We start from the raw sequence: 23,382 nt of genomic DNA, 5'->3' as shown, positions 1-23,382 counted from the left end.
CTTCAGCTTTGGCATTTTTCTTGCTTTATATTTTATAATCTGAGCTGTGAATGAACAGCATGTATCCATATACATGTTTCATTCCCGTAACCCATTTCACGACAACAATATTTAACATTAGCTGCTCTCGAGATGCAAACAATACGCAATTGATTTTACTTTTTCTTATTTGTTTTTAGGTGGCTTACTTGGTTTTATCAAAAGAACAGTGGGAGTCCTAGTGATTTTTCTGCTTTTTTATTACTGAAGAACAAAAATTAAGCCGTTAGGTTGTATTACGTGTAATTATACAATGTGAAAATTATTTAAACCTACAAACTATAGGAGATTGCCTGGGACACAAAAAAAGTCTGTAATGTCATATTTTAAACTGGTAGAAGAAGTTCTCTATAGAAAAAATTGATTAAATCAACAAACTATGTGAGGTTGTACGGAACACTGAAAACACTCTTTCTAATGAATTTTCGTGTCAGGCACCATTGTACGAGGACATCAAATCTTACTTACACTTGACAAAAAGTAACACAAACATAATTAAATCTTTATTACCAAGGGACAACAACTCACCCCCGGTGGTCAGCGCGACAGAACGTCAATCCTAAGGGCCCTGGTTCGATTCCCGCCACGGTCGGAGATTTTCTCCGCTCAGGGACTGGGTGTTGTCCTAATCATCATTATTTCATCCCCATCGACGTGCAAGTCGCCGAAGTGGCGTCAGATCGAAAGACTTGCACCCGGCGAACGGTCTACCCGACGGGAGGCCCTACTCACACGACATTTAAGGGACAACAACATTAATGCAAAACAGTTACTTCAAAAATGCCTCCTTTGCTTCTAAACAAAGGTTATACGGGCGGGTCATTCTCTGTCTAACGCGGTCAGAAACTGCAGAATCGTCCTTAATTTCTTCTTCTGCTGCTGCTACTATCCAGTCAACCAGATCCTATTCTGACCCAACAAGCGTTGGTTGCGCATCTCTCCCCACACAAAATTTTTCAGAGGGATCAAAGCAGGGGATCGAATAGGCCGTGGTACTGGACCACCTCTGCCGACCCACTCTTCTGGATACTGTCGGTTCAAGAATCGACGCACAAGACTACTGAAATTTCCCGGCACCCGTCATGTTGGAACCACATGCGCTAACTTGTAAGGAGTGGCACGTCTTCCAGGATTCTGGCAATGCTCTTGTGAGGAATTTGTAGTAATTTCTGCCATTTAATGCCTAGGTAGGAGATATGGCCCAATTAAACAATCATCAATAACACCAGCCTACCTGTTCACGTAAAACAGCACTTGATGAGCGCGAGTAAATGTGGCAAGAGGATTAAACCAACCCCAGACATGTGAACCGTGAATGTTGAAGACCCCATCGCTATGTGGTAAGCACCAACCGTACCAGTGTACTCTCTCCAGGTGCACCGCTCCATTAGTAAGGAAGTACCGTGCTGGATTATGACATAAAATTAAATGCCAATGCTATTATGACTAAAGAGTGAAGTATGCTCGCTACGGAACAACAGGGCCCATTACAACAATAAATCATTCATTACAACTGAAGAATGAATACGTCTCTACTGGATTAAATAATGTTCACAACAAATTATGACATTAAGAAAAATGGTTGCTTTGATGTTCCATCCAATCTCCCAAAGTTTGTGGGTTTAAATAATTTTCACCCTGCATATTAACATTCAGTTTGAGTGAATTTTGTCTCAATAAAGTTGGCTCACTACTGAAGTGTCATACTACAAATCCGAAGGTCTTGGGCTCGATTCTCGGTCGATCCTAGGATTATTTATGTTACTTAGCTCTTGTGTCAGTTTTGAAGTTTAAAATGTGTTTTATTCTGTTGTGACACAAAAGCTGACTTACCTCCCTCTTTGCCCTTACCCTTCCTACATCGTTGAACGCCCGGCTGGTTTGGCTTCTGAACATCGTAAGAACACCTACACTCATACCGCTACGATATATCTAATCTTACCCTTACCCGTCTGCTGGACCCAAGATCACAGGTAACGCGCGGATGTCTCTTCACCTAGAGGTAGCCGCGCGGTTTAGAGCGTCTTGTCACGGTTGGTCGGCTCCCTCCGTCGGAGGTTCGAGTCCTCCCTCGGGCATAGGTGTGTTGTTGTCCTCAGTGTAAGTTGTCTAAGTTAGGTTAAGTAGTGCGCAAGCTTAAGGACCGATGACCTCAGCAGTTTGGTCCCATAAGACCTCACCACAAATTTCCAAATTTATCTAGAGAGTAGGGTTGGCTTTTCGCATCTGCAGAAAAAGGCGCGTGGGCAAACAGTCTGCGAGATCTGCTCATGAAAGTAACAAGTTCAAGTCTGGGCACGAACAAGGGCGCAAAGGGTTTTTGCTGGAGTTAGTATAGCGCAATACAGAACAGTATATTTTGCATTACGCCGGAACAGAATCTTAAAAGACAATGTGAAATAGTGTGAGTGTTCATGTACTCTGAAAGCACTTAGGGACCTTTCCACGAAGTCAAGAAGTAATTAACCCAGTGCTAATCACAAACTGTCGAATTTCGTGACCCCAGTTCATTATAATATGTCCATTGCGTCAGTTACAGCGAAGAGCATTAATAGCAAATTGAGAGGACACGTGTCACATATACACACGGTGACCTCTACCTTGGGAGGAAGATGTCCGAAACATGCCCTCTACAAATAGTCCGATGCCGAATCAATATGACAGGAAACAACAGGTCAAGCAAATGAACAGTTTATTAAATCTTTAAGAGATCGGAGAATTGACAAAAATACAGAAACATGGCGATAAATGCATGCTTCAACATAAATGCAGATACTATCCAAGCCTGCCGGTTGTGCTGTTAGAAATCTCACCACAAACAGCACCTGTGCAATGTCCTCAAATGGTTCAAATGGCTCTGAGCACCATGGGACTTAACTGCTGTGGTCATCGGTCCCCTAGAACTTAGAACTACTTAAACCTAACAAACCTAAGGACATCACACACATCCACGCCCGAGGCAGGATTCGAACCTGCGACCGTAGCGGTCGCGCGGTTCCAGACTGTAGCGCCTAGACCGCTCGGCCACTCCGGCAGGCGCAATGTCCTCAATGTCCTCAATACGTTTGAAGTGTCATCCGTGGTCAGAACAGTGTTCTGTGTACTTGTGAGTGCGTTATGTCGGAGCTAAGCGACTTCGAACGTGGGAAAATTCTTGGTGCTCTTGTGATGGGTGCTTCCATAACGAAGGTAGTCGAAGTGTTTGGTGTTTCAAGAGGCATCTTATCGAAGATTTACACCGCATATGGGACGGGCGAGAAACGTCATCCGCAAAGTCAGAACGCTGACGAAATTGTGTGTGGAGTGATCGTGACAGACGGTCGTCGAAGAGGACTGTGACGAAAAATAAGAAGACACCCAGATGGAGCATTTATCGCAAATACTCTGACTACCTCGATTCGCTCCCCGGCCGACCCACACTCCCAGTCAGCGCCACCTACACGCAGGTGATATCATTAGTTCCTTCTTCTTCATTCCGTTCTGCCCCTCCACATTCAATTTACATTACTGGCCATTAAAATTGCTACACCACAAAGATGAAATGCTACAGACGCGAAATTTAACCGACAGGAAGAAGATGCTGTGATATGCAAATGATTAGCTTTTGAGAGCATTCACACAAGGTTGGCGCCGGTGGCGACACCTACAACGTGCTGACATGAGGAAAGTTTCCAACCGATTTCTCATACATAAACAACAGTTGACCAGCGTTGCCTGGTGAAACGTTGTGATGCCTCGTCTAACGAGGAGAAATGCGTACCATCACGTTTCCGACTTTGATAAAGGTCGGATTGTAGTCTACCGCGATTGCGGTTTATCGTATCGCGACATTGCAGCTCGCGTTGGTCGAGATCCAATGACTGTTAGCAGAATATGGAATCGGTGGGTTCAGGAGGGTAATACGGAACGCCGTGCTGGATCGCAACGGCCTCGTATCACTAGCAGTCGAGATGACAGGCATCTCATCCGCCCGGCTGTAACGGATCGTGCAGCCACGTCTCGATCCCTGAGTGAACAGATGAGGACGTTTGCAAGACAATAACCATCTGCACGAACAGTTCGACGACGTTTGTAGCAGCATGGACTATCAGCTCGGAGACCACGGCTGCGGTTACCCTTGGCGCTGGATCACAGACAGGAGCGCCTGCGATGGTGTACTCAACGACGAACCTGCGTGCGTGAATGGGAAAACGTCATTTTTTCTGATTAATCCAGGTTCTGTTTACAGCATCATTATGGTCGCATCCGTGTTTGGCGACATCGCGGTGAACGCACATTAGAAGCGTGTATTCGTCATCGCCATACTGGCGTATCACCTGGCGTGATGGTATGGGGTGCCATTGGTTACACGTCTCGGTCACCTCTTGTTCGCACTGACGGCACTTTGGACAGTGAACGTTACATTTCAGATGTGTTACGACCCGTGGCTCTACCCTTTATTCGATCCCTGCGAAACCCTACATTTCAGCAGGATAATGCACGACCGAATGTTGCAGGTCCTGTACGGGCCTTTCTGGATACAGAAAATGTTCGACTGCTGCCCTGGTCAGCACATTCTCCAGATCTCTCACCAATTGAAAATGTCTGGACAATGGTGGCCGAGCAACTGGTTCGTGACAATACGCTGGTCGCTATTCTTGATGAACTGTGGTATCGTGTTGAAGCTGCATGGGCAGCTGTACCTGTACACGCCATCCTAGCTCTGTTTGAATCAATACCCAGGCGTATCAAGGCCGTTATTACGGCCAGAGTTGGTTGTTCTGGGTACTGATTTCTCAGGATCCATGCACCCAAATTGCGTGAAAATGTAATCACATGTCAGTTCTAGTATAATACAGGGTGATTCAAAAAGAATACCACAACTTTAGGAATTTAAAACTCTGCAACGACAAAAGGCAGAGCTAAGCACTATCTGTCGGCGAATTAAGGGAGCTATAAAGTTTCATTTAGTTGTACATTTGTTCGCTTGAGGCGCTGTTGACTAGGCGTCAGCGTCAGTTGATGCTAAGATGGCGACCGCTCAACAGAAAGCTTTTTGTGTTATTGAGTACGGCAGAAGTAAATCGACGACAGTTGTTCAGCGTGCATTTCGAACGAAGTATGGTGTTAAACCTCCTGATAGGTGGTGTATTAAACGTTGGTATAAACAGTTTACAGAGAATGGGTGTTTGTGCAAAGGGAAAAGTTCTGGACGGCCGAGAACGAGTATGAAAATGTAGCACGTATCCAGCAAACATTTGTTCGCAGCCCAGGAAAATCGACTCGCAGAGCTAGCAGAGAGCTGCAAATTCCACAATCAACTGTATGGAGAGTCCTACAAAAAAGGTTAGTTATGAAACCTTATCGTCTGAAATTGGTGCAAGCACTGTCTGCAGCTGATAAGATTAAAAGAATCGATTTCTGAGATTTTATCCTTGCTCAAATGGAAACAGATGAATCTTTCGTTTCAAAGATTGTGTTTAGTGATGAAGCAACTTTCCACACTAACGGGAAAGTCAATCGTCACAATGTCTGTATATGGGGCACTGAGAATCCGCGGGAAACAACTCAGTATGAACGTGACTCGCCTAAGGTGAACGTTTTCTGTGCCGTTTCAGCCAATAAAGTTTTTGGTCCCTTTTTCTTCGAAGGTGCTACTGTAACTGGACTACAGTATCTGGAGATGTTAGAGAATTGGCTGTTCCCTCAGCTCGAACAAGAAGCACAACAATTCATATTTCAGCAGGATGGAGCGCCACCACATTGGCACTTATCTGTCCGTAACTACCTGAACGTCAACTACCCGAGGCGATAGATCGGCCGCCAGGCAGCCCGTGACAGAGCACTTCATCACTGGCCTCCAAGAAGCCCTGATCTTACCCCCTGCGATTTTTTCTTATGGGGGTATGTTAAGGATATGGTGTTTCGGCCACCTCTCCCAGCCACCATTGATGATTTGAAACGAGAAATAACAGCAGCTTTCCAAACTGTTACGCCTGATATGCTACAGAGAGTGTGGAACGAGTTGGAGTATCGGGTTGATATTGCTCGAGTGTCTGGAGGGGGCCATATTGAACATCTCTGAACTTGTTTTTGAGTGAAAAAAAACCTTTTTAAATACTCTTTGTAATGATGTATAACAGAAGGTTATATTATGTTTCTTTCATTAAATACACATTTTTAAAGTTGTGGTATTCTTTTTGAATCACCCTGTATATTTGTCCAATGAATACCCGTTTATCATCTGCATTTCTTCTTGGTGTAGCATTTTTAATGGCCTGCATACTCACGTAAGTGGTGACGTGTCATGTTTTTTATGTTTCCATATTTTTGTCTAGCTCTTGTATCTCTGTGTTTGTGTCGGGAACAGGTGCGAACTGCAAGCAGAACGAGGTGTGCATCAACATCCGGCGGTGCGACGAGCTGCTGTCGCTGCTGTCGCGGAGGAACGAGCCGGGCGTGACGCAGCGGCTGCGGGACTCGCTGTGCGGCTACGAGGGTTCGGACCCGCGCGTCTGCTGCCCGCGCCAGGAGGCGCAGCTGCAGGGCCGCACCGCCATCCCGGTGCCCGGCGAGCCGGCGCCCGGCCGCTGCGGCTACAGCAACACCACGCACGTCCGCATCATAGGCGGCAAGAAGGCCGAGCTCGGTAAGCGGCCGACGTGAGCACTCCGAACGGTAGACACCGCTCTGGTACCCTGTAACGTGGCTTCTAGCGTTGACAATAGTTTCAACAGGCATGCCATAGACAGCATCAGGCGGTAGGGCAGTGGTTGTGTTGGGAGAGGTAATGTGCTGATACATGTTAAATAACATTTTATTTAATTTTAACACGAGCCAATTTTTATTTTCCCTTTTGTGTTAACAACATCAAAACAACGCAGTGTCTCCAAAACTACAAGTTAAAAATAAAATATCATCCGAAATTGTGCTAAACGCATTCTCTGAGAATTATTTCGAGCAGTTAGTTCATGAGCCCACGCGAATAGTAAATGGTTGTGAAAACACACTTGACCTCTTAGCAACAAATCATCCTGCGTTAATAACGAGCATCAAAACCGATTCAAGGATTAGTGAACTCAGGGTTGTCGTAGCGAGATTGGATATTTTAATCCCCAAATCCTCGAAAAATAAGCGATAAATACATCTATTCAAAAAAGCAGATAAAAATTCACTTGACGCCTTCCTGAGAGACAATCTCCACTCATTCCAAATTAATAATATAAGTGTAGACCAGATGTGGCTTAAATTCAAAGAAATAGTATCGGCAGCAATTGAGAGATTTATACCAAATAAATTAACAAACGAGGAAGCTGATCCTCCTTGGTACATAAAACGGGTTAGAACACTGTTGCAGAAACAACGAAACAAACATGCCAAATTTAAACAGACGCAAAATCCCCAAGATTGGCGATCTTTTACAGAAGCTCGAAATCTAGCGCGGAGTTCAATCCGAGATGCTTATAACAGTTTCCACAAAAAAACTTTGTCTCGAAACCTGGCAGAAAAGCCAAAGAGATTCTGATTGTATGTGAAGTATGTCAGCGGCAAGAAACTATCAATGCCTTCTCTGCGCGTTAGCTATGGAGATACTATCGAAGACAGTGCTGTCATAGCAGAGTTACTAAACACAGCCTTCCGAAATGCTTTCGCAAAAGAAGACGAAGTAAATATTCCAGAATTCGAATCGAGAACAGCTGCCAACACGAGTAACGTAGAAGTAAATATCCTCGGTGAAGTGAAGCAACTTAGATCACTTAACAAAAGCAAGTCTTCTGGTCCAGACTGTATACCAACTAGGTTCCTTTCGGAGTATGCTGATGCATTAGCTCCATACTTAACAATCATATACAACCGTACCCAAAGACTGGAAAGTTGCACAGGTCACACCAATATTCAAGGAAGGTAGTAGGAATAATCCTCTAAATTACAGGTCCATATCATTAACGTCGATATGATTCAAGAGTTTAAAACATATATTGTTCAAAAATGTGTGTGAAATGTTATGGTACTTAACTACTAAGGTCATCAGTCCCTAAGCTTACACACTACTTAACCTAAATTATCTTAAGGACAAATACACACCCATGCTCGAGGGAGGACTCGAACCTCCGCCGGGACCAGCCGCACAGTCCATGATTGGAGCGCCTAAGACCGCTCGGCTAATCCCTCGCGGCGAACATATATTGTGTTCGAACATTGTTAATTACCTCGAAGAAAACGGCCCATTGACACACAGTCAACATGGGTTCAGAAAACATCGTTCCTGTGAAAGACAACTAGCTCTTTATTCACATGAAGTGTTGAGTGCTATCGACAAGGGATTTCAGATAGATTCCATTTTTCTGGATTTCCGGAAGACTTTTGACATTGTACCACACAAGCGGCTCGTAGTGAAAAAATGGCTCAAATGGCTCTGAGCACATCTTAGGTCATCAGTCCCCCAGAACTTAGAACTACTTAAACCTAACTAACCTAAGGACATCACACACATCCATGCCCGAGGCAGGATTCGAACCTGCGACCGTAGCAGTCCCGCGGTTCCGGACTGCAGCGCCTAGAACCGCAAGACCAGGCTCGTAGTGAAATCGCGTGCTTATGGATTATCGTCTCAGTTATGTGACTGCATTTGTGATTTCCTGTCAGAGAGGTCACTGTTCGTAGTAATTGACGGAAAGTCATCGAGTAAAACAGAATTGATTTCTGGCGTTCCGCAAGATAGTGTTATAGGCCCTTTGCTGTTCCTTATCTGTATAAGCGATTTGAGAGACAATCTGAGCAGTCGTCTTAGGTTGTTTGCAGATGACTAATAAAGTCATCAAAAGATCAAAACAAAATACGAAACGATTTAGAAAAGATATCTGAATGGTGCGAAAAGTGGCAGCTGACCCTAAATAACGAAAAGTGTGAGGTCATCCATTTGAGTACTAAAATAAACTAGGCCGGCCGTTGTGGCCGAGCGGTTCTAGGCGCTCAGTCCGGAACCGCGTGACTGGTACGGTCGCAGCTTCGAATCCTGCCTCGGGCATGGATGTGTGTGATGTCCTTAGGTTAGTTAGGTTTAAGGAGTTCTAAGTTCTAGCGGACTGATGACCACAGAAGTTAAGTCCTATAGTACTCAGAGCCATTTGAACCACTTTTGAACTAAAATAAACTCGTTAAACTTCGATTACACAATAAATCAGTAATCTACAAGCCGTAAATTCAACTAAAAACCTAGGTATTACAATTAAAGGCAGCACGTTTTGTATTATCGCGAAATATGGGAGAGAGTGTCACAGAGATGAGACAGGATTTGGACTGGACATCATTAAAAGAAAGGAGTTTTTCGTTGAGACGGAATCTTCTCACGGAATTCCAATCACCAACTTTCTCCTCCGAATGCGAAAATATTTTGTAGACACCGACCTACATAGGGAGGAACGATCACCACGATAAAATAAGGAAAATCAGAGCTCGTACGGAAAGATATAGGTGTTCAATCTTTCCGCGCGCTGTACGAGATTGGAATAATAGAGAATTGTGAAGGTGGTTCGATGAACCCTCTACCAGTCACTTAAATGTGATTTGCAGAGTATCCATCTAGATGTAGATCCACCAGGCTCAGTTAATAAAACTTCATAGATTAACTTAGAGACCTATCACACCACAATGAAAAGGTCAAGTATTCACATACAGGTATTATCTAACTTTCATTCTGTACACCTACATAAAAGAAATAAAAGCACAATTTAAACACACATTGGAAATGGTTAAGCAAATTCTCAGATACACCAAAGAAACAAATATGTACATACAGGGTGTTTCAGAAGTGATGGTCAGTATTCAGGGATATAACAGGAATGATCATCCGAAACAAAAAAGTCAGTAACCCTGCGCTCTAAAACGCATATCTTAAGAGCCAAGAGCAATTCGTGATCTTGGATACTGTGAAACAGATCTGCTGCAAGCTCCTTGTTTTCCATGTTTTGGGAAGTTGTAGTATGGACCAAAGCAATAAAAAATGCCCAGTAGACATGTGTTCTAAAATGCATTCCTTAAAAATTACGAGTACTTGTTCATTAGAAGAGTTCTGTTTCAAAGTAGCGAAGATGTACAAGTGCTCATAGCTCTTAAGGTATGCAGTTAAGAGCAGATGTTTACTGGACATTTTTTCCTTGTTTTGGCCCATACCACCACTTCCCACAATGTGGAAAGCAAAGAGCTTACAGTGGAAGAGATTTGTTTTACAGTATCGAAAATCGAGAATTGCCCATAGCAAAAACAATTCTAGAACAAAAATTCTGACCATTAAATTTGAAGCACCCACCGAACATAATGCAACTGACAACAATTTAAAACATATTTGGGACATAAAAACAAAAACCGTAAATAGTTTTATGAAACAAGCATGGCATGAGCACTAGGACCTAACTACCTCCTCGATGATAATAACTGAAGGACGACAGATACCTGGGAGTGTAAAAAATTAGGTTGGTTTACCATAGGTTGAAGTTAGGTTTGTTGTTTGTTTTTTTCTTTTTAATGAAAATACTTTTACAGCTACTTATATGAAAGACGTTACAAATACACTCCTGGAAATTGAAATAAGAACACCGTGAATTCATTGTCCCAGGAAGGGGAAACTTTATTGACACATTCCTGGGGTCAGATACATCACATGATCACACTAACAGAACCACAGGCACATAGACACAGGCAACAGAGCATGCACAATGTCGGCACTAGTACAGTGTATATCCACCTTTCGCAGCAATGCAGGCTGCTATTCTCCCATGGAGACGATCGTAGAGATGCTGGATGTAGTCCTGTGGAACAGCTTGCCATGCCATTTCCACCTGGCGCCTCAGTTGGACCAGCGTTCGTGCTGGACGTGCAGACCGCGTGAGACGACGCTTCATCCAGTCCCAAACATGCTCAATGGGGGACAGATCCGGAGATCTTACTGGCCAGCGTAGTTGACTTACACCTTCTAGAGCACGTTGGGTGGCACGGGATACATGCGGACGTGCATTGTCCTGTTGGAACAGCAAGTTCCCTTGCCGGTCTAGGAATGGTAGAACGATGGGTCCGATGACGGTTTGGATGTACCGTGCACTATTCAGTGTCCCCTCGACGATCACCAGTGGTGTACGGCCAGTGTAGGAGATCGCTCCCCACACCATGATGCCGGGTGTTGGCTCTGTGTGCCTCGGTCGTATGCAGTCCTGATTGTGGCGCTCACCTGCACGGCGCCAAACACGCATACGACCATCATTGGCACCAAGGCAGAAGCGACTCTCATCGCTGAAGACGACACGTCTCCATTCGTCCCTCCATTCACGCCTGTCGCGACACCACTGGAGGCGGGCTGCACGATGTTGGGGCGTGAGCGGAAGACGGCCTAACGGTGTGCGGGACCGTAGCCCAGCTTCATGGAGACGGTTGCGAATGGTCCTCGCCGATACCCCAGGAGCAACAGTGTCCCTAATTTGCTGGGAAGTGGCGGTGCGGTCCCCTACGGCACTGCGTAGGATCCTACGATCTTGGCGTGCATCCGTGCGTCGCTGCGGTCCGGACCCAGGTCGACGGGCACGTGCACCTTCCGCCGACCACTGGCGACAACATCGATGTACTGTGGAGACCTCACGCCCCACGTGTTGAGCAATTCGGCGGTACGTCCACCCGGCCTCCCGCATGCCCACTATACGCCCTCGCTCAAAGTCCGTCAACTGCACATACGGTTCACGTCCACGCTGTCGCGGCATGCTACCAGTGTTAAAGACTGCGATGGAGCTCCGTATGCTACGGCAAACTGACTGACACTGACGGCGGCGGTGCACAAATGCTGCGCAGCTAGCGCCATTCGACGGCCAACACCGCGATTCCTGGTGTGTCCGCTGTGCCGTGCGTGTGATCATTGCTTGTACAGCCCTCTCGCAGTGTCCGGAGCAAGTATGGTGGGTCTGACACACCGGTGTCAATGTGTTCTTTATTCCATTTCCAGGAGTGTATATATCTTCATTTTATTTTCTTGGGCCATAAAATGTCGTAGCGCTGTTTATACCACATATTGTAATTATTCTCCAAGTTTTATTTTATCGTGTTTTATCATCATTCTCACATGTTTTGCTTAGTGTTATTATATCAATATCTCCATTCAAAGTAGTTGTTCATTTTTCTCTGGAATTTCGTATACGTCTAAGGAGTTTTCTGTTGTTTTTTTTATCTGTGTATTGTGGTACAATAACCTTGATTCCTGTCTTTCAATGCATATCAGTTGCTTTTAACAATATCCATTGCTCAACATTACTCCGTTGCTTTTGTTTACTTTACTTCATCATTATGTCAATATCTCCAGTCAAAACAGTTGTGGCAGCAATGTCACCGGATTTCTCCCCAATTTAGAACGTTTGGAATATTATGGGCACGGCCCTCCAACCTGTTCGGGATTTTGACGATATAAAGCATCAATTGGACATAATTTTGCACTATATACCTCATCTGGACAAGCAACAACTCTATCAATCAATGCCAAGCCGAATAACTGCTTGCATAAGGGCCAGAGACGAGCAACGCGTTATTGACTTGCTCGATTTGTAAAGCTCTTTCTCCTGAATAAATCCTCCCTTCTTCGTTGACACTCGGTAGAGAAGGAAGTTTGAAATCCATCAACATGTGCTGAGTCCTTCGCATTCACTCTTCTGTCCTGATCGTCACATATTAGCCTATTGTCTCTAAATCCCAGAAGTTTCGGAATGTGTTTTGAAAGGACTGATTGTACGGCAGGTTGACAAAGTTAACGAGGACATGATTAACGAAAACCCACTGGCTATTTCCCCTGAGGATTCAGCCGAATTTCAAAGGCAAACTCGATGTGTAAGTCTTCTTGAATTATTGTTGACGTCTCAGAGATTCCAAAAGTTCCCGGCCCCGAACTCTTTTTCCCGGTTTCGCCGCCAAAAAAAATTGTGGTAGCAATCAGAAGGTGATTTAACGTCTGTTAACATACAACTTTATTTTACTGTCACTTACAGATCATGGAAGTTACATAACACCTTTAGTTACGCGTGCACAGATAGAGATACAAGTCAGAGATGCCGTTTAGCGATCCCCCTCATGCTCCATGCGGCTAGCACTCAAGAGGGCAGACATATTGTAACACTACCGCCCTGTTGGACGTGCGTTATCTCTATAAAGCCTGTACTGTAATAAGTTCACGGGCTTCACCTTGTAAACAAGGATTTTAGTACATAATTTGACCGCGTGTACCTAATGGAAGCAAGATCGAACCTATACTCAGTCAGTAACTACAGTGATACGTCAAGCAAATGTAAAGTATAATTACGCGTTCGTATGGACAAGAAGTACACACAGTAGATACTACCAATGATTAATAATACGGTCGCCAGCCTAATTAGGCATTGAGTGAGTTTTTCTTGTACAAGTGTGGGCATGTACAAGCATAACAACACGTAATACTGTTGCGTTATATGGCAAAGTTTGACATAGGCAAAATCCACTGAACTAAAGTTCTTTCCTTTTGTACTAAATTGGACGAGCTATAATTACACAACACCACACAGCAATGATTACTACGAACTGCACTTTGTATATTGATCAGACTGAAATCGGGCATAGATTACTCTAGAATTAGCAATTTTGAAAGCATACATACAAAGTCACTATTAAAATTGGAAAAAACACTAATACACTTAGGTTTAATATAGAACTTAACTTTGCTGTTCAAATCTGATCAGTACAATTCAAAATGTGCAAGAATGGGCAAGAGAAGGGGGGGGGGGCTGAAACTGTTATGGTCGTTATACTGAAACTAGTAAGTCCTGAAGGTAAATTAACACTCAAATTTATCAATCTGTGGATAACTACTCTTTTGTCTTATTTTTGAATTAATTAGTTATCATTATTTCAGTCACACATTAATTAAATGACATCGCTAGCTCAATTCAAAATTTATCTTTCAATTTAATCACACCGTTGTTCTTTACTAACATTTGCTTTACCACACCTAACTTTAAACGTCTTTATAGTATAGATAGGTCTGCAGATAATTTAATGCTGACTGTAAACTTTCAATTCGGGATACTCGGGTTGCACAATATGTGGTAAGGACCCTGTCTAGGTCAATGATAAGGATAAGTGATGGCTAAGGCAATTCTGGTAAAAGTCACGTTATTGTTGAACAGTTAAAACAGTTTCGATACTGGTCCACACAGATACACTTCTAAAGATGAAATAAATGTTTGACCTGTGCACGTCGGTGCGGCGGATGGCGGGCAGCGAGATAGCGGGCAGCACAGCACACATACAAGCACGGCTAAGGCTCTTACTGCATCGGCACTTTCCTTCTTCTTAGCGTCGTAATCTTTCCAATTTTGTGCCTAAGAATATAGCCATGCCAAATAGTCGTCGGGATCGGCCCATCCGAGGCTCAATGGAATCCACTTTTCCTGGATAGCCTCCTCAGTACGGTACATGTTCCTCCGACCGATACCCAACTCCGACTGTTTTACTGAGCCCGTTGTGCCGAACCGCGCCAGTGTGCGTTTTCCCGCACTCGCCTGCATCCACCTTTCCCCGCTCCCCTACAGGTAGGGTATTCACCACAGGTTTTCTACTACACATATTCTAATGCATTACCTACGTATGGACCAAGTGTATAAATTACAATTTTCACATCTTACAATAGTTTTAACATTACATACATTTCCCTTTACTTATCAAATTGCTTGAAATCTAACATAAATAATAACATTCATTTCAAAAGTTGCTTACAGTTTCTTTAACATGACACGAAAAGAAAAAGAAATTCAAAACATTACTTATATTACTTTACATAAGTTCAGAAAGAAAAATTTATCTAAATTCATAAAGGAAAAAATTATTATAGGTACAGTTGTTATTGTTACAATATTCTCGATCGGTCATGAAGGACCGTATAGCTACATCACGTATCTTCACTTAGGAACTGGGCTTATTTATATGAAGACAAGTATCTGCATAGATGATGTAGCGACGTCTGGATAACCACAGGCTGCCAGCACAGTGACCATTATTGCGACTACCCTTGATGCGGCAGCAGAGAGAAACGAGCCCAAGGACAACTCAGGACGTAGGAGTGAGCACCACGTTATATTTCTGTTCTACATATAGCATCATGACTAATGCGGCATGACAGTTGAACTATATGAGAAAAACGTAAATTAGTCATAAGCTGCGGCGTGCACACACTTTATTTAACATATAAACTTCATTACAGATAGTCTTATTTAGGTTATGACACGTTCGATATGCCTGCCATCATTGGCGATGATGTGGCGCAGATGAATAGCGATTTCTCCATAACCTGCTGAAGTGTCGGAACATCGATGCTGTCGATGACCTTCTGAATGGCTGTTTACAGCTTAGCACTGGTTTTGGGGTAATTGTCTTTAATATAACCCCACAAAACGGAGTCGCATGTGTTCAAACCCGCAGAATATGGTGAGCAATCGAGGCCCATGCCAGTGGCCTCCGGGTACCCCAGGGCAGATTGCGGTATCCAAAGTGCTAGTGCAGGACATCAAATGCTCTCCTGCTTATATGAGATCGAGCTCCGACTTGCATGAACGACATCTTATCGAAATCGGGATCACTTTGGATAATGGGGATGAAGTCATCTTCCAAAACCTTCACGTACCGTTCGGTAGTCACCGTACCATCAAGGAATATCGCACACAACACTGTCATCCGTTGAAAGTGAAGAGATACCTCGATCGCGAAATGCGGATTCTCAGTCCCCCAAAATGCGCCAATATTGCTTACTGACGAATCCATCTTCTCTGCCTCGTGATGACTGGGTGTTGTGTGCTGTCCTTAGGTTAGTTAGGTTTAAGTAGTTCTAAGTTCTAGGGGACTGATGACCATAGATGTTAAGTCCCATAGTGCTCAGCGCCATTTGAACCATTTGACGAACCCATCCAAATGAAAGTGGGCTTCGTCAATTCTGTGGACAATAGTGTTATCGAAACACAGCTGCTGTTCCATGTCCTGGGGCTTAATGGCTGATGGGTTTGAATTTCGTATGGGGAGAGATGCAGGTCTTCAACAACAATTTGTGACAGTGTCTCCCGGTTGATTCCCACCTGTTCTGCAGCTCGTCTGAACGATTTCCTTGGGCTGGTTTGAAACACAGAGCGTGTCTTCTCAATGTTTTCAGGTGTTTTCAACTTTTTTGGACGACCGACATTGCCAACACTACCATCACGAACACTACCCTTTCTCTCAAACTTGCGAATCAAATTCTTGATTGTTAGCACACTTGCACCGGTAGTCTTCAACTTGAACTCTGTCGCAAACTTGCTTTGAGCCGCGGTTGGGCTTTCATTGCTCGCTTAGTAGGGCTTGGCAAGCGCTATACGCTCAGGCACGCTGTACGGTGACATTTTCACGTGCAGATGGCCGACAACAACAAGGCATGTGCGGATGCGCATACTAATTCCCATCATGCCCCGCGGTCAACCGTGCAGTTTGAACGTCCTAGCGCAAACTGTTCAGAACATATGACGAATTTATTTCATATAGTTCAATAATTGTATATCTGTGTACAGAATGGACGTAGTCAGATTGCATTCATCGTCGTCATAGGGATCCACCAACTGACACGATGGTGCGGAGAGACACTGGGTACACTGTAGTATCATTTTCGATTCGCATAGCAGGTAATTTAAACATCAGGCGTTACATTTACGATGTGATAAGGCCAGTGGTTGTGCCCTAACTTCGAGGCCTCCACGTCAATGCGTTTTAAACAAAACGACGCAAGGGTGCACGTTGCCTATGCTATCTCAACCAAACTTGCGATACAGTGGTTGTTCGGCCGTCGCCATGGTCATATCCCTCACACCAATGAAAACATCTGACCATGGGTAGCGGAGAGCGTAGCCCCCTCATCACGAACTCTGCCATGCAACTGTAGCCTTACGGAATGACAGACCATGTCTGTTGTTCGACTGGATGCACGGCCTGGTAAGAGCCATTGCTTCTGCCCACCCTGTACACCCTGTGGCGTCCCCGCACTCCAACCGCGTGCTGATATTGTCGACGCCGTAGAGCTGCTACTGCCACAGCTCTTTCAGTGGAGTTGAGACACGATGCGGGATGACGTAGGTCCCCGTTGGTGAACGGGAGACAGAAATGTGAACTCGTACGATGGATGCTTCTTCTGACTTAAGATTGAATGATTCATTGCCCGGATATGCAGTAGTTGTTAAATCTTATCTCATCCGCATCGTACACACCACCAATTGCGAGGTAACATTGTAATTATCAGTCTTCTCGTACGTTGTTGGCTCGTTGCTATGGAGTTGTTGAACCTGTATGAAGCGAGATCCACAGATACTCTTTGATCACGTCTGCGTGAACCTACGCCGTAATGTAAAAAAAAAAAAAGTTCAAAAGTTCTCTTTTCAATTAATGAAGTAGGTATTTTGATATTCAGATTAAATTGTCCCTGCTGAACAGTCGTTGGTTAACTATCATTGATTAAATCACTTAATAATGTAGTCCACGCTTGATATTTCACTTGGAACGAACAGTTTATTGTTCCTTGGCCACTAAATACTTTATAACTTTCGCACCACACGCACACACAGTTGGTTGGTAAAGTCAGTTCTATTAAAATTAAGTTTCTTGACAATTACGACAACTTGACTTTTCAGCGTTACTGTAGTATCTTCGTGAAGTCGTGTAATTGTGTCCTACTCGAGACTAATTGAGTGTAGTCCTTTGATATACTATCCACTCTTCTTTTAGTTCCAACTATTTGAAAGTCAAGTCCAATATTCGCTGGTTTCGTCAATAAAGTTCAATTAACCCGTTATGCACGGTTAAACGCGTCTATTAGTTCCTGTCTCTGCTTAGAGAATCAGTTTCCGAAGTTCGTGAATCACGTCACGCAAGAAACACTTCTGAACGCGAAACAATCTCGTCGTGTTCCGTACTCTCAATAACTGAGACAAGAATTGTTCTCGCACGTCTTTACAGGACGAGAGCCAGCAAGCGACTTCTTCTGTGAATGAGTATTGTAGGCGCATTGAATTTCTTCGTTGCGCCTACAACTCTCTTCCGCATAAAAGTTATCTCTGACTAACATCACCTTGGACTTAGCTTTGAGATATTAATTGCAATTATCACTTGGATATTTGTCCATTAATTAAATCTGAGGTTTCTTCCTCCGCTTTTCATAACAAAAACTCTCAGTGATGTATAATGTTGTTGTTATCAAATCTTCTTGGTGTTAGCTTATCGGCAAAGATGTATTTGCCAAGATAACTCTTCGCTACTTCATATTATGATATTCTGTCTTAATTGACTTTAAGGGGGTCGTTGGGGTGTTACAACCGCCAAATGAAATACAAATTTAAGGAAGTGTTTCTCCTACTCTAGTTTAAAATTTAATTATCAGCTATGTTACCTGTTGTTGCAATTTGGACGGCCAGCGGTGTGTTGTATTGCCAGCGGGCTGAGTGGCGGGTGTGCCGTGTTGCAGGGGCATGGCCGTGGCTGACGGCGCTCATCTACCGTGGCAGCAACGGGCCGCGCGTGCTGTGCGGCGGCGCGCTCATCACCGACCAGCACGTGCTCACCGCCGCCCACTGCGTCTACAACAGATCCGACCTGTACGTAAGCCGCCCACCCAGCAACGCCCGAGCTGTGGCGTGCGCAACACCCTTAATCCCACAGTTTGATACGCGATCGATTTTTTCGGGTCGGTCGAACCCGCCGACACCGGACCTCTGCTATGACCTTCGACATAGTGTTGGGATGGAGTATGATGTTAAACGTGCTCAGACAGAAAGAATATTTCAATTGCAATTACAAGTTTACCGTAATGACTCACTATTTATTTTTATTACCACTACGCGTTTTGTTTGTTCAAGCTTCCATGATGAGATGGATTTATGTCAGTTCCTCTGAGGTGACAAAAGTCGTGAGATATGTCCTAATACCGCGTCGGACCTCCTTTTGCCCGGCGTAGTGCAGAAACTCGACGTGGCATGGACTCAGCAAGTCGTTAGACGTCCCCTGCAAAAATATTCGGCCATGCTGCCTGTATAAAATTAAACTAAACTAAACTCCGTCCAAACAGGCCTTGGAAGGCCCAACGGTACCGACCGACCGCCGTGTCATCCCCGGCCCACAGGCGTCACTGGATGCGGATATGGAGGGGCATGTGGTCATTACACCGCTCTCCCAGCCGTATGTCAGTCTACGAGACCGGAGCCGCTACTTCTCAATCAAGTAGCTCCTCACTTTGCCTCACAAGGGCTGAGTACACCCCGCTTGCCAACAGCGCTCGGCTAACCGGATGGTCACTCATCCAAGTACTAGCCCAGCCCGACAGCGCTTAACTTGGATGATCTGACGGGAACCTATGTTACCACTGTGGCAAGGCCGTTGGCATGCTGTCTGTATAGCCGCGCATAATTGTGAAAGAGCTGTCGATGCAGGATTTTGTGCACAAACTGACCTCTCGACTATTTCCCATAAATGTCCGATGGGATCCTGACCGGCTATATCATTCTCTCGAATCGTCCAGAATGTTTTTCAAACCATTTGCGAGCGATTGTGGCCCGGTGACATGGCGCATTGCCATCCATAAAAATTCTATCGTTGTTTGCAATATGAAGTCCATGAATGGCTGCAAACGGTCTCTAAGCAGCCGAACAAATCCATTTCCAGTTAATGATTCAGTTGGCCCAGAGAGCCCAGTCCACTCCATGTAAACGAAGCGCACACCATTATGGAGCCACCACCAGCTTGCACAGTGCCTTGTTGACAACTTGGGTCTATAGTTTTGTGCGGTCTACGCCACATTCAAACACTATCATCAGCTCTTACCAAATGAAATCGATATAGATCAGGCCAGGCTACAGTTTTCCAGTTGTCTGCCGTCCAACCGATATGGTCACGAGCCCAGGAGGGGCGCTGCAGGTGATGTCTTGCTGTTAGCAAAGACACTCGCATCGGTCATCGGCCATAGCCCATTAACACTAGATTTCGCCATATTGTCCAAACGGATACGTTCGTCTGCGCCCCACTTTGATTTCTGCGGTTATTTAACGCAGTGTTGCGTGTTTGCACCGACAACTCAACGCAAACGCCACTGCTGTCGGTCGTAAGTGAAGGCCATCGGCCACTGCGTTGTCTGTGGTGAGAGGTAATGCCTGAAATGTGGTATTCTCAGCACACTCCTGACACCGTGGATCTCGGAATATTGAATTCTCTAATGATTTCCTAAATTGAATGTATCATTAGTCTAGCTCCAACTACCAATCCGCATTCAAAGTTTGTTAATTCTCGTCGTGCGGCCATAATTACGTCGTAAACCTTTCTACGTGATTCACCTGAGAACAAATGACAACTCCGTCAATGCACTGCCGTTTTTATAGCTTTTGTACACGGTATTATCGCCATTTGTATGTGTTCATATCGCTATCCAATGACTTTTGTCACCTCATTGTAATAAGACGTGTATGTGCTGTGTGTATGACTTTTGGGTAACTTGGGGTACTGTCTCCTTTTAACACAGGCTCCTTTTCCTGTCACGTTTACATCACTGTTACGTATTAAAAATTCTTTATAAAAACTTCAAAGGTTTAAAATTAGTCCAGAAAAGATTCACATACATGGTTATGATGTTTGTTAATGAACTGTCTGAGCGTGTGGCATCGCTCCAGAGACTCTTACAGCAAACGTGAAGTGAATTAAGCTTTCGTCGGAATGTCTTAGTTGTAATATAATATATATTTATCATTTATATTATAATATTTCATAACTTTTATACATTCTATTGCATTTTGCTTAACTATTTGTTGATTTTTGATCTCTTTTTAAGTACTGCAGTTTTTTTTCTAGATACGATATATGGAATTTGAGTGATGCATGTGCGATCAGCAGTTTAATTTCAATTAATTTTAATTACTTTATTTTAATTAATATATTATTTTAATTTATTATTGATTTATTTACATTTCTGTTTAATTAAATACACAGCAGATCTGCAGATTGCACATCTGCTTTATTTATTAGTAACTATTCTTCATCGCACATTGGTTACAACACAAAGATCCTAAGTCCACCGGCGTCACCAGTCCTAAGTGATTGGAAGGTGGCGAGGGGGCGGGACGACTCAATAGATTCGGTATGCATCACAAGGGGGTCTAAAGGGGAGATCCCATTGAAAAAAGTTGAAAAAATTAGGACCGAAAGCCAGTTTTTTGTGCATACTGGATGCCTCAGACTCTTAACCGTGCCAGTTTAAGCCTGGACTGGAACGTATTTTGCGATTACCGAGTATAAAAAAGCTGCGTAATATTAACATTTAAATCTATTAGTGCGTACGTGGTTATTACGTATTACCTCCTAAAACAGTTTCAATCTGAATAGTTTTTTAAATTAAATTAAGTGTAATATCTGCTGGAAATCTAAATAGAACACTGGTATCACATGCACGATTTGATTTATTTTATTCTTCTAACATTTAAAATACATTTAAAAAGACAAATGTAAAACTATGAAAAGTAGGAATAAAAAAGTAAGTAGTTAATAAGTCCGAAATGGCAATTACATACTATGTCAACAGCATAAGGTAAAATAATCTTACAAAGTTCGCCCCGTAGTGAGCCAAATATATTTATCCTTTTTTGTCAGAATTGGATATAAATTTTCTAGCAACATTTCTTAAGTCTATTTGATTCAACAGAACTTGTGCACACTGCAGACTGCTACATGATTTTGCCTGTGCTGCGTGACTCTCGAACGCACAGAGTTCTTCACTCGTCTTAGAGCAGTAAAATTGCGTTCTGCTTCACACCTTCAGCATTAGCAAATAATTCCAGAACTTTTTTTAAAGAAACCAGTACATCTTTTGTGTCATTCTGGTGTTTTACATTGTATTACAGATGAAAAAGTTCTGTTTACAAAGATTGACCATCGACTTTCGGGTATGGAGCGTCCACATCATCTCCTTTTTTCTCCAGAGACACTGTTTCCAAGGCAACCTGTTTCTTCATGCCAGATTAGTCAAGTATTATATATAAGCCCTTGGACAGCCATATCTTTGATTTCAAAATGCTCCTGCCCGTAAAATTCTTCAAGCAACACAAATTCATGTGGATCCTTGCCCTCAGACAACTGCTTAGGAAATTCTTTGTTCCTTTGGAAATTGTCGCGTGCCATACTATTGTTAGTCTTCTGCCTCCTGGCCACCCCTCCTATAAACTTACAGCAAAACCAGCAGATTCGTTCTTATCTGACCCGCTCCTTCATCACTCCTAGCCGTACCAACACAATTTATTAAAACTTGGAATATTGTCTTTTTAGTGAATATTATAACCGGATTTGATTTAACGGCCCTTTAGTAAATCCTACAAAATAAGAAAAGCTCCACTTAAGATCTTATTCGAGTATTAACGTGTAATGTGACCAAATATATTAGCGGGGAGTGATAAATGAACACTTTTGAAAAGGTGACGAAGATCCTTTTCTATGGTTCATTACTAGAGGTCAGTGAAGACAGTCATTCAAGGGACCTGTGCTGTCAACGGAGTAAGAAATACGGACTGGAAACGAACAAACCTGCGTTTGGCAACTCGTGTTCCATCAGAGGGAAAAATTATCAGGATTGCTCCTAATTAATGCAAAAAAAAATATTCTAATAAACTCAGGTCCACTTCTTCTATTTTATTTAACTGATTTGCAAAACGATCGGCAGTTTGTCATTCTAACAATATTCCAAACACTTGCACCCATGATTCCGTTATAATAAGTTATTAATTTCTCAGAAGTTGAAAATTACTTTTTACAGTATTCCATAGATGTGAAATACGTCGTTGTTTCTTAATCCTTTGTTTTTCAGATATAAAGTTCGAATTGGAGATCTCAATCTTCTCGCAGAGGACGATGGTGCTACGCCCATAGAATCAGATATACTGGAAAAGAAGATGCATGAAGGGTATCGCAAGGGTCGGTTTGAGAATGACATCGCAATTCTTAAACTGAAAGACAAAATTCCTTTCTCATGTAAGTGTTTAGGAAATCAGTTGGCAAGACAAGTGTATTATGATAATGTTAACAAACCAAGTTGTCTGTGCGTGTGACGAAAAATGAACAATAATGCGTATCTTGTAAATTCAAAAATAAAAAAGGAGTGTGGTCACTCCAAATAGCAACCCTTGTCTAACACTGGTGATATATTTCTGTTGTAATGGATAAGGTGTGGACTCAACAATCGGCGGTAACGAGCTTCAGATCCCCTTCCGGCTACTGGCAACCGTCAATCACTTGAGTGCCACGCTCGGCTAGGACCAGTCTAGGATCTTT

At 43.5% G+C, this 23,382-nt stretch overlaps 1 protein-coding gene and 1 pseudogene across 1 annotated transcript in view; one reads left to right on the top strand and one right to left on the bottom strand.

Annotated features, from left to right (window-relative positions):
* LOC126184887 (venom protease-like) overlaps nt 1-23,382 on the top strand; it is a 237,912-nt gene that overhangs the window by 188,482 nt on the left and 26,048 nt on the right. Inside the window, exons 3-5 of the mRNA XM_049927519.1 lie at nt 6,389-6,667; nt 18,548-18,677; nt 22,919-23,082. Of these exons, the coding sequence (XP_049783476.1) occupies nt 6,389-6,667; nt 18,548-18,677; nt 22,919-23,082 (573 nt within the window). The remainder of the gene's footprint in view (nt 1-6,388; nt 6,668-18,547; nt 18,678-22,918; nt 23,083-23,382) is intronic.
* LOC126097600 (5S ribosomal RNA) lies at nt 19,343-19,460 on the bottom strand (annotated as a pseudogene).

The sequence above is a fragment of the Schistocerca cancellata genome, chromosome 1, assembly GCF_023864275.1.
Source record: "Schistocerca cancellata isolate TAMUIC-IGC-003103 chromosome 1, iqSchCanc2.1, whole genome shotgun sequence".
NCBI classification, from domain to species: Eukaryota; Metazoa; Arthropoda; class Insecta; order Orthoptera; family Acrididae; genus Schistocerca; species Schistocerca cancellata.
Note: the sequence above shows the minus strand (reverse complement) of the source record. Positions and strands in the feature narration are given on the sequence as shown.